We start from the raw sequence: 10,793 nt of genomic DNA on the forward strand, positions 1-10,793 counted from the left end.
TTTGGACGGATAGAGGCTCAGATACGCCGAGGCCTTCTTGTCTGTTTAGTCCTCGGCACTAAAAGCAGCGTAATTGCACAGCCCTCTATGAAAGTCCAAAACCGCAGCCTATGAGAGGGAGAGGGCGGGGGGTTGAATCGGTTCCTTGGTGAGCTGACCAACTTACCAGCCGTTCCCGGCAGAGGTTCTCTTTCGCTTCCGCACAGCTTCTCCTCTTCCTTCTGATCTTTGATGTTTTCTTTGCTGCCACTCTGGACCTCCTTTTGCAGCACTGCAGGCCTGCCAGCTGTTATGCGGTACGGCGTTTCTGACCAGGCCATACGCTAGCGCGTCGAGTCTCCAGGCAAGTGCTCAGTAACGGGTAGGCAGCTTCGTCGCGTGTAAGAGCCTTTTGTGCGCCACACGCGTGTACACAACTTCCTGGCATCCCTACACCGGAGGCGGCACCCGCACGTACCTCTTCGGAAGACGGACAAGGGAGGAGTCTGGCGTCGGCGTCAGTAAACGCCTTTCTAGCAAGTCTGGCATCACAATGCAGGCAGAGGGGACAGGCTCTGCGAAAGTGCTGGAGGTGCCGCGCTCTAGCAGCAAATTGGCTATCAGCTGTAACTTCCGTGGAAGGCTTTGGCTGCGGCGCGTACTTCTGCCGGCTGCCGAAAGAAACAGGCTTCCTGGAAGAGGCGTCCCCGTCCCCGTGGCGCCTGACGTGTGCTGCAGTAACTACCGCCTCGCCGGAGGCATGGGTGTGCACCGAGCTGCGCGCAGCCAGGAACATGCCATTCGCGGTGTCACAGCTGTTGCTTGCGCGGTCCAGGTCGGCGTGGCAACACTTGCCGCAGTTGTGTCGAGAACCTGGGTGAGTGCTACCGAGAATGCTCAGCAGTGACAGTTTTTCTTTTTTTTTTCTGTCTAGTCAAGGTCGCTACAGCCACGAGGTGGCGGCGTGCTTCATACATAGAACAGCGGTAAAACACGCACACTGGCGGAAGAAACCGGGAGACCGAGCGCAGCTCGTGCTTTTCCTTTGTGAAGTTCCTGCTGTCTGTGAGAAGACCGAGCCCGGATCGCGAGCTTTTTGCCTGTAACAGCCTCGCGCGAGGGCTACGCGTCGTCTGCTGTCTGTGGCTAGGCGGAGAGATGTCGGCGCAAGCCGGATCCACACGGTCCGCTCAACCCGGTTTTGTGATGATCAAACACCTTTCCACACGAGATCAATGATCTCCAGAAACGTAGAGACCGCCCTAGCTTGCCACCGCGTTGATTGAATCAGGCACAATACACTGCATCGCAAAATGGCAAACTGTTAGCGTGCGGACGCTGGCTTGAGCCACATCCGACGCCGCATGCCCACAGTATATAGGAACGGGATAACATAAAAGGCCCAAGCACCCGTACAAAAGGGGGTGGTAAACAGGGACACAGATGAGAAAAAGGAAGGCTGTTGGAAGGAAAATACATCTCTTACAGCCGCACAGCGCCTAAGCAGCTTGTCGCGAAACCGGAGAAGCCCGCGATCTAAGTTTGTCCCTCGGCGAGCAGCAGGCGGGATGCATCCGGGAATGTTGTTGCAAACATCTTCACAGCACACCAAAGGAACGCATTGGCACGCTCTTTAGAAGGACTTCCAGCCGAAGGTTGGTCAAGCTTTGCGGTCTCTACGTAGTACGTTCTTACTACGATAATGCATCTGTCGATTCAAGAGCCGTAGCAAAAATACTTTCCTTCCGGCGCCATGGCGTATCATAGTCCTCGTACTGCTGTCCAAAGCCGATTCATTTCAGCTTCTTGCACTCAGGTCCAGGCCCTTGGTCTTTTTCTTTTCCTCGTCCCCGTGATACTGCTTCCCAGTCTCGTTTTTCCTCCTCGTACGCAAGACACGCGTACGTCAGCATGACCACGTTTACCACCGCCACCGAAGCAATACAAGACCAGGCCCTCGCCGTATCATCGAGCCCTTCTGTGTCATACTGCAGTGCTTGCGCCAAACGAACAAGGAGACCAGGGAGAAGAAAGAGCGTAGTGACGGGGAGTACGGCGAGGCACACTGCAAAGAGCAAAAACTTTTTTATGACTGGAGAGTTCTCGGGGTTGCGGAGAATTGCAGCTAACACACGACCACGATTGACTTGGCGGGGAGAGGTTGTCTCTTGTTGCTCTCTGTTGTGATTTTGCTGTTGGTCGAGCGGGACACAATTTATTCTGTTCGAGGAGACCGAGAAAGACAAAGGTGGACGCCGGTCTACCTCTTCGGGTGGGCCCCTGGGGTCATTCACTCCTTTCTCTTTTCGTGACAGAGACGGCGGGCCCGTGTGTTCACCGCGTTCCATGGCGTTACGGGGAAACGGCACGGGATGGCGCTGTCGCCGTAGTGCGTGCTGATAACGGATCACACTGCGATAGGCTGTCAGCGCAACTTGTGAACTGGGAAACTGGCTTCAAGTACACCGACATCAAAATGTCAATACACAAGGCCGCGACGAGGACGACTTTCGGCGGCACGACGCGGCAGCAGCAAATGCCGAGAAGCAGCGCTTTCGACCTTTACTCTGCCCTACAGTCTCAAACACGAGTGGACACGCTTGTCATCGCCAATGCCGTTCAACGAGAAAAGCAAACGCTGCTGGACCCCCTTTCTGTCTGAGCCCTGTTCCCCGTTGTACGTGCGGCGTCCTTTTCTGTGGGAGGGGTCGCGGTCAACGTGAGCGCGCGCGACGCAACCAGGCTTCGAAGACTTCTGAAGAAGTACCAGGAGCTAGAGTGTATTTCAACGAAAAAACCCTGACACACCACTTTTCAGTACATCGTCCAAAAGTAGACGCTCTTTGTCTTCTCCTTTTCCTCTCTTCGTTATTTCTCGCAGTTGAAGGACGAGAAAAATGGACCGCTTCCGTGCTGCGTCCCACGGCGATGAGGACGGTGGACACTTCGGGTCATCCTTGCGTGGAGAGTACGGGGCTTTACGCGGGTCGAACGCATCTAAGAGAGAGCGAATGCCAGTCTACCGCACACTCAGTGGATACATACTCGAACACCACGAAAAACTCCCGCAAATGCGGAGAAAGATCTCACATGTCTCAGCCATGACCTCTTTCACTATTCCCCTTTCAAGTGCCCATCTGCTACGACTTTAGAAGAAGCAGGTAAGGAATGTCAAACGCTTTCACGAACCAACAAGGATCTCGAAGACATAACTGGGCCCGTCAGATCCCGCGCCTGTTTTCCCGCCGGAATGCATGCAAGCAGATGAGCGCTTGAAAGGGGGAAAGTGAAAGAGGTCATGGCTGCGAGATGTGACTCCTTTCTCCGCGCCTTCGGGAGTTTTTCGTGCTTGGTTCTGTCTGAACAAGTATCGCTGAGGCCTACGGCCAAAGGTATCTGTTTTGGGGCTGCTTGATATAATCTCGATGTAACCACCGGATCCGTAACCATTTCTCAGCCCCACCGCTGTCGGCTAGAATGCTGTGGAAACGGTATCGGGTATCCTGGACGTGGTCGCGGGTCCTTTGTTTGAATCGTATTGACTGTCGTTTTGCCTTGGGCTACGGTCACTTCAAACGTCTTCGCCTACAGACGACAGCAGACCGTCTGAGGACATTTTCGTCATGGTTTCGTAGTGTGGGAAGTACATACACAGTATTGATATGCAGCTCACGGATGTGATTTCGCTTAGCCTAATTTCCTCGCGTGGTCCTGTGTCTTGCTCGTTCCGGGGACTGGGACTGATTTTTACCTTTGGGTCGTAGCACAAGAAAGACAGGAATAGCTACTCGGTAGGAGAAACGTGAGCAGAACTGCTACTTGTTGTCGTTGGCACCGTGAGGAGGTCCAAGGAATGTCACACCAGGTCCTTTCATAATTGATTTCACAGGACTGTGGTTAACTCCAGCGCGCATAGTCAGCGAAAGTACGACTTCTTCACGGTTTCCGCGGAAGGCGAATACAAATGCCATGAACAAGAATCCTACCTTGTTAGCAACATTAGATAGAGACAATGGCTCATAGGACTCATCCTCCTTCCTCCAGTACTACTCCTACCAAGGCTCTCTTGAAGAAAAAGAAGAAGCCGGGGGTCTGTATCTCTTCGTCAGTGACTTCCAATTCTCTTAGTGAAACTTCTTGCACCTCTGTTCAGTCACTTTCGTTTTCTGAAAAACCCTCGTCTCCATCCCTTCCCATCCGCTCCACCAAACAGAATGGAGTTGCTACGAAAGATCCCTTCTCTTCTTCGTCTCCTATTTCTTCAGAAACGAGGACATCTTCTGCTCCTACACTGACTACTTTTTCCTCTTTAGGCTTATGTCCGGAATTGTGCGCTGCAGTTTCCGCGCTCAACTGGCAATCTCCGACAGCGATTCAAAGTGAAGTCTTACCATATGCACTTTCAGGTCGGGATATCATCGCCTTAGCGGAGACAGGTAGTGGGAAGACAGCGGCATTCGGTTTACCCATACTACAAAGGCTACTTGAACACCAAGGTGGATCTCAGCGATTCTATGCTCTCATCTTAGCTCCTACTCGTGAATTATGTCTTCAAATCTCTCAACAGATTCTCGCTATGGGGGCGACTCTAGGTGTTACAGTAGTGACTCTTGTAGGGGGTCTTGATCATAATACTCAAGCTGTTGCTTTGGCTAAGAGACCTCATGTTATTGTCGGAAGCCCTGGACGTGTTGTAGATCATTTACAACAAACGAAAGGCTTTAGTCTCAAGAGTGTAAAGGTAAGAGAGAAAGACAAAGAAGGTCTCCAACAGAAAGCAAAAGACTCAGCAATAAGATTCTATTCGCATACTTCCGTCTTTTAGTCGATGATCATCGCAAATCTTTTGAAGCGTGATCTCGTTGTTCCTCTCCGACGGGAGGGCGTTTCCTGACTTCTGAAGAAAGGGGAAGACATCTGGAGAGAGAGAGAGTGGTTGTAGAGTTGAGAGATTGTCCGTTTCTTTTCTTCATGGACAGGGGACTGAGTTCACGAACCAAAGGTTCTGTCATTGCTTTACATTTAGCCCTGTTGGAAGAAGAAAGAATCGACTATACGGACAGATGAGAGGATACGTCATAAAGTCTCGCTATGCCTCCCACGGAAGACTTATGAAGTTCCCTGCATATCCTGTGTCTCTCCATTAACCTCAGCAAAGAAAGGCACCACTAAGCAGCGTGCGGGAGAGGAGGGACGGGGAAGGGGAAGGGAGGAGAAATGAGACAGGAGAAGAATCAGAAGCGAGTGAAATGCTCGGGTGTATGTACTCTTCGCAGCTATCGGTGTCATAGACGGGTCCATGAGGTAGCGATATCTTTTTGCAGGCTGTTGTCGTGGATAATTAGTGGAAGTGTGTTGTACACCTCGAATTGAGTTTCTTTAGTTTTTCTCTCATGCGTAAGCCTTCCCTCCTTTTGTGGTTGTCGTCTATGCCGATACGATGTTCAGCAAATAACTGAAGTCTCTACGTCCTCCGCTACAGCATGTTCTCACGAGTACTTTAACGTTTCCCCTGGTTTGTACCTTCGCTTCTTTACTGTCGATCCGCATATACAGATGGACCCTAAGCGTCCTAGTATATGAGTTCCATTCGTGCTTTGTCTGCCGGACTTTCTTACATCGCGTATGTCTTCCGTGGTCTCTCCATGCCATAATCTCCTGTACACCGTCCTGCCTACGGCGTTGTTAGCCTCGGCCCATAACATCTTCTGTCTTCTTATGCCTTGTCTTCGCGTATTCTCCCGGCCTTCGTACTTCAAAATAACTTCCCTTGTTTCCTTCTGGGTCTTTTTTCTCTGTTCTTCTCTGAGCTGCCGGGTTCACAAACACTTCACGGGGGCGATTCTCCACGGCTTGCTCCACGTGCTTTGTTTCTTCGTGTTCTTATTCCCTTTTTTTCTAATACAGGTGCTGGTCCTGGATGAAGCAGATCGCTTGCTATCCTTGGACTTTGATGCCGCGCTGCAAGTTCTGCTAGAACACGTGGGAATACCCTCGGAGAGACAGACGATGCTCTTCAGTGCGACAATGACAAGCAAAGTCTCAAAATTGCAGAAGGCCTCCCTGAAGAAACCTGTTAAGGTAATTATGTGGACTGCATGCGTTACATATATATATATATGCTCATGCATATACACTGTCTAAGAAGTGAATCCCTGAAGACACTCATTTACTGTGGATCTGTTGCTCACCACGAAAACGTAAGCACATAAGCTCTTCTCTTGAGGCAAGCACGCGCTAAGTAGGGCTCCAATCGTGCCAGATATACACATGCTTCCATCAGGCGCAAGATCGGACTCAGTCTATCTGTGATCTCTATAGACAGGTGCATGGGTCAAATGAGAGGGAGCAGGAGAATAGAATGAGTTGATGCCACAGGTAAGGAGGGTATAGAAGAGGATGCCGGGGCTGTCAGATGTTTCGCGCTTGATGACGAAGACTGCTTTGAATGTGTGGAACGAAACAAGACCCCCTCTCTTTTCTATGCGGGGAATGAAATCCTGTCACCTGAGCATAGATATTTCACAAGTCTGCAGGCCGTCCTGAATGCGGCATGTAGACTGTGATGCGTGTGTCCTGTCACTACCCCATATAGAATATTTATACTATGTGCTACCTAAGTATTTCCGTGCGCGTATACGTGTACGTGTAGCCACAGCATTGACACGCGTAAACCGAAAGCTGTTGTTTTGTAGCATATGATGTGAAAGGTATCCTTTCTGGGAATAGAGAAGGAAGGAGGGGAACGAGAAGACGTCTCCACGGGGCTAGCTCCCGCATTCTAGTCCTAATTCATCGGTGTGTTTACTTGCAGCTTGAAGTGAACCGCAAGTATGACGTCGCCTCACATCTCCAGCAGAATTTCCTTCTTGTTCCCTTCAAGCTCAAGCATACACATCTTGCAGCGGCTCTTCTTCATCTCTCCCCTTCATCGGTTATTGTCTTCACCAACACATGCGCCAATGCCCGTAAAACAGCGCTCTTCCTGCGACATCTAGGTTTTCAGTCGGTAGGTCCCTCTGGAGGAACGAGAGCTATCTCTCTCTTGTTATATCGTGTGTATGCTCACCGCTCCGAGCGCCTCAATCAAGAGGAAGATTTTAATCTTGTATGTTGAAGGTGGATGACCTCTTTAGGGAACATGCGTAGAGAAGTTGATCGGGAGTGGATCGCCTTGGCGCGCCGTGCTTGGAAAATGGAATTCTTGCACATGTAGAGGCGTGCGAAGATCTTCACACACACTTGGCCAGCTTAGATAGTGAGAGTCTGAAAAGTTCTGTATATCGTGTGAATGACTCCTGCGTTACGTAGGCAGCCACACTGGATGCCCGTTCATCTGCTGTCTCGGGTGAAGAGCTGCTGATGTTGGATTGCCGTCCACTTTTCTTACCTTCAAGTCAACCCGGAGCATTTTCAAACTCTCCTTCTCCTCCTTCTCCAAACCCCCTCCCGTTTTCTTCAGCTCGTTGCTACCGCGATTATGTGTATCTCCAACGAGTGTTGATTTTCCCGTTGACTGTTAGAGACAAGGTACCACTTCAAGAAAAGCCGGGGTGGGTACCCATTTGCTTAGTTTATGTCGGTTTTCTTGTGAGTCCTCCTCCCTGCCTCCCTTCCTGTCTTCTTCAGGTTTGTTTACACGGCAAGATGACTCAGCCACAGCGTATCGGGGCCCTAACAAAGTTTCGAGCAGCGGAGACGAGTTGTTTAGTAGCGACTGAGGTCGGGAGTCGAGGCTTGGATATCCCTCATGTTCAGCTAGTCATTAACTTCGATGTTCCTCTCTCCTCCAAGGAATATATTCATCGAGTCGGACGTACAGCTCGTGCTGGAAGAACAGGAAGAGCTCTAACTATTGTGACACAGTACGTCATTCACGGGGGATCAGTGTCACTGGCGACTTGCCTGTCCTGTATGCCTCGGGCAGAGCGCGCGGTGACGTGGGAGGGACTTTGTTTTTTCTATGTAAAGCATGGCTAAGGTTAAGCAAAAGAAACTAGGCGTGACCGGCTTTCTTCTTCTGGGGAGTGTAGCCGACCCTTCAAAGTTCTCGACTCGCTGATATCAACGTTTGTAGGAATGTTACAGTTCGTTCAAGTAAACGGTGAGCAATTGCTAGGATGCATCTCTTAATGAATGAGATGATTCAGTTCAAGGAGGGAGTTTGTCAGCATCTTTTCTCTGATCTCATTGAAAGAGCCCTCCCAAGAGGTATTATCAGTACAGAGAAACTTTGCGTAGAGATGTACATCTCTTCACAGAGAAAAGGTCTCCATGTATGTATACATATATCTATTTATATATAGATATACATATATGGACATAAAGTGGAACAACAATCATAAACGCGTTGAGAAGGTAGTATTATAATGTGTTCGAGGATCGATGCAGAAGTGCAAGTTTTGGAGTGACAAAGGCCATGGATGCATGTAGGAGGGGTGGAGACTGGTTCGTCGGATTCAGGAGTGTGTACTTTCTTGTGTGTATCTATTCTCTAGGTATGACGTTGAGGCATATCAGCGTATTGAGCATGCCTTGGGTAAAAAGCTGGAGGAGTTGAAGGTAGGGGCCAGTCGCCGAGAGAGAGATTGTATCTCCATTGAATGCATCTTCACCATCATCATTCACTCATTCAAGGCGCATCTATTCGCTCTTTGTTTTTCTTATGAGTCAGCAATTTCTTATCATTCCTCACTCCTCAGTGCACCAGCTCGAGTAGGCGAGCCCACTTTTGCGGGGACTCTGAGGTGGTAATGTTCACTTTTGTTCGTCTCCAAGCCTCTCTCTTTTCTTCTGTCCAGGTAGACAGCATTTCTGTACGAGCATCTATGCGTCTGAGCATATCGATTGTTAGGCGCGACTTCTTCGAGAGTCTTGAATGGTTGCTGTCATGCTGAATCTGTCTCTCGCTTCCAGGTTTCTATCAGCCTCGCCTTAGATCAAGATTGAGAGAACTTGATAGGAAGTTTCCATCCCCCCTGTCTTCAGTCGCTTAGGATCTTTCTTTTCTCCCTCGGCATTCTAAGCCTATGTGTGCCGGTTCCCTGTTGATGCTGCACTATGGATTTTTGTAACACCGTTGTTTGGAAGAGGTATCTGACAGAATCAAGTCGTTTGTCGTATTACGCAGTGTGTGTTCTCTTGCTTGATGAATGATGATGTACTCTCGCGTAGGAATTAACAGCCACAGACAAAGTCATGCCTCTGCATGAAAAGGTTCTCGAGGCGCTCCGGTGAGTTCACGCGTTCTGTCAGGATGAGAGATGCTTCGAATCAACTTTCATCACTAGGGAGATGCTGTAGAGTGTGATGAGTACGTTGGATATGTAGAGACAGCGGAAATCTCTAGTATCCCTAATAGTCTCTCTCTTTGCTTGTTGTTAAGGGAAGTAAGCGAAGTTACTTCAAGTATTCGGAAATAGATTAATGACGACGTACCAGCACGGTATTGTGCACCGGATAGGATAGGTCCTTACGGTAGATTAAGGCATGACAACACAGTCGCTTCCTGCTAACCCAGCTTAGGTTTTTCTTCGTCGTGTGAGTGTCACGGGATTGTCGTATGAGAAGTTTCTATTCTTTAGGGGGAGTTCTGAGAGGTGTACTATGCACTGATGCATACGCATACAACAATCTCGCGTGCTTTCTTCGTGGGGGACAAGAGTCATGTGGCACGCCTAGATAAACCATGGGGTTTTGAGATGAAAAGGAAAGTGCTTGAGTGGATAGGAGGCATATGCCTGACGAGGACCGAGGAAGGAATCTGATGTGAGTGTGAGAATACCAGCAGCTAGTTGATGCGATGTGCGCACTGTGTGATGTCTCAGATCCGCGGAGCTCGAGGCACGCGAAGCAGACGAGGCAGCCCTTGTGCAGAAGCAACAGAAAAAGCGGAAAGGCGGGGGAGGTCCGGGTGGAAGGATGATAAAAAAGAAGAAATTTGGCTGATGAAGATAAAAAAGAAAAGGAGAAAGAAAGAAGGCTCATGCTTGAGTCGTTCCCGTGGTGTGCTCTAATACGTGGTGAATTTGAACCACTGAATGAACTAAAAGGGTTGTTTCCAAGAAAGGAAAAGTGGCGGAAAAGGCAGCATGCATGCAGTCGGAAAGAGGGAGAACTCGGACGTCTGCCTCTCTCTTCTATTTTGCAGACATACGAAGAATCTGTGAGTAGAAAGAAATAGAAGTAGAATAACCAGGGGGGGGTTGGATTCGCAGCCAACGGCCTTTTCGTTTGAGTATCCTTGCCTCCGTGTCAACTTTTTTGATTGGTCGAAGGAAGACGCAGGGCTGCAAGATGGGTGGATGAGCTAACTTTGTAGAAGCAGGTAAAATGCTCTACATTAATCCATCTACACTATTCAGTATGCGGAGTTGATTGTTTTGTGACGCTACCCGAGTTGCGAAAGAGGAGGAGGCAGTTGTCGAGTGTGGTTGCCTGTTCTACAGTCTGCCTGTGGTGAAAGACTCTTGCTTGTTATGCTTGAAACAAATGTAGCGAGAGCTATCCGTTCTGTCTTGTTTGTCTGTAGTTGAAAATAGATCTGTTTGCCATACACACAGGACCTTACAGCTTTCTAAGCTTTTTCCAGTGCTTTCATCTTTTCCGACGTAAAAACAGCGAGACGAGGAAACCAGGGCGCATGTATGTACACCGGAAACATCATCTCTTTCCATACTCTGGAATCTCTGAGCGCGCACTGGTTTCAGTTCTTTCGCGTAGACAGGAGAGGACACTTTTGAGGAGTGAGCGCAGTTCAAGTTTCTCACTCCGGTGTCTAACACTGAGTGAAGTTTCAAACATAGGGCTGCAGG

At 49.4% G+C, this 10,793-nt stretch overlaps 3 protein-coding genes across 3 annotated transcripts; 2 read left to right on the forward strand and 1 right to left on the reverse strand.

Annotated features, from left to right (window-relative positions):
- Positions 1 to 271: 271 nt before the first annotated feature.
- CSUI_006589 (uncharacterized protein) lies at positions 272 to 871 on the forward strand (the record flags this gene model as incomplete). The annotated part of the gene is made up of 1 exon (XM_068066745.1): positions 272 to 871. A coding segment is annotated over exon 1 (339 nt), but the record flags the coding sequence as incomplete, so codon positions are not given.
- A 443-nt stretch (positions 872 to 1,314) lies between these two features.
- Positions 1,315 to 3,318, reverse strand: CSUI_006590 (vma21-like domain protein). The gene has a single exon (XM_068066746.1). The coding sequence runs from the start codon at positions 2,325 to 2,327 to the stop codon at positions 1,773 to 1,775; it is 555 nt and encodes a 184-aa protein (XP_067921276.1). The 5' UTR covers positions 2,328 to 3,318; the 3' UTR covers positions 1,315 to 1,772.
- On the forward strand, positions 3,313 to 10,518 carry CSUI_006591 (dead deah box helicase family protein). The gene is made up of 7 exons (XM_068066747.1): positions 3,313 to 4,720; positions 5,887 to 6,060; positions 6,794 to 6,988; positions 7,609 to 7,844; positions 8,478 to 8,541; positions 9,154 to 9,212; positions 9,807 to 10,518. The coding sequence occupies exons 1-7, from the start codon at positions 3,992 to 3,994 to the stop codon at positions 9,925 to 9,927; spliced, it is 1,578 nt and encodes a 525-aa protein (XP_067921277.1). The 5' UTR covers positions 3,313 to 3,991; the 3' UTR covers positions 9,928 to 10,518.
- The last annotated feature ends 275 nt before the right edge of the window (positions 10,519 to 10,793 follow it).

The sequence above is a fragment of the Cystoisospora suis genome (assembly GCF_002600585.1).
Source record: "Cystoisospora suis strain Wien I chromosome Unknown contig_3359, whole genome shotgun sequence".
In the NCBI taxonomy this organism is placed as follows: Eukaryota; Apicomplexa; class Conoidasida; order Eucoccidiorida; family Sarcocystidae; genus Cystoisospora; species Cystoisospora suis.

Bases quoted from the DNA above. Each gene is read 5' to 3' on its own strand.
- CSUI_006590 (XM_068066746.1), bottom strand. From the start codon at position 2,327: ATGGAACGCGGTGAACACACGGGCCCGCCGTCTCTGTCACGAAAAGAG.
- CSUI_006591 (XM_068066747.1), top strand. From the start codon at position 3,992: ATGGCTCATAGGACTCATCCTCCTTCCTCCAGTACTACTCCTACCAAG. The intron at 7,845-8,477 runs GTACGTCATTCA...TCTATTCTCTAG, and splicing joins GCTCTAACTATTGTGACACA to GTATGACGTTGAGGCATATC. The intron at 8,542-9,153 runs GTAGGGGCCAGT...ACTCTCGCGTAG, and splicing joins AAAAGCTGGAGGAGTTGAAG to GAATTAACAGCCACAGACAA.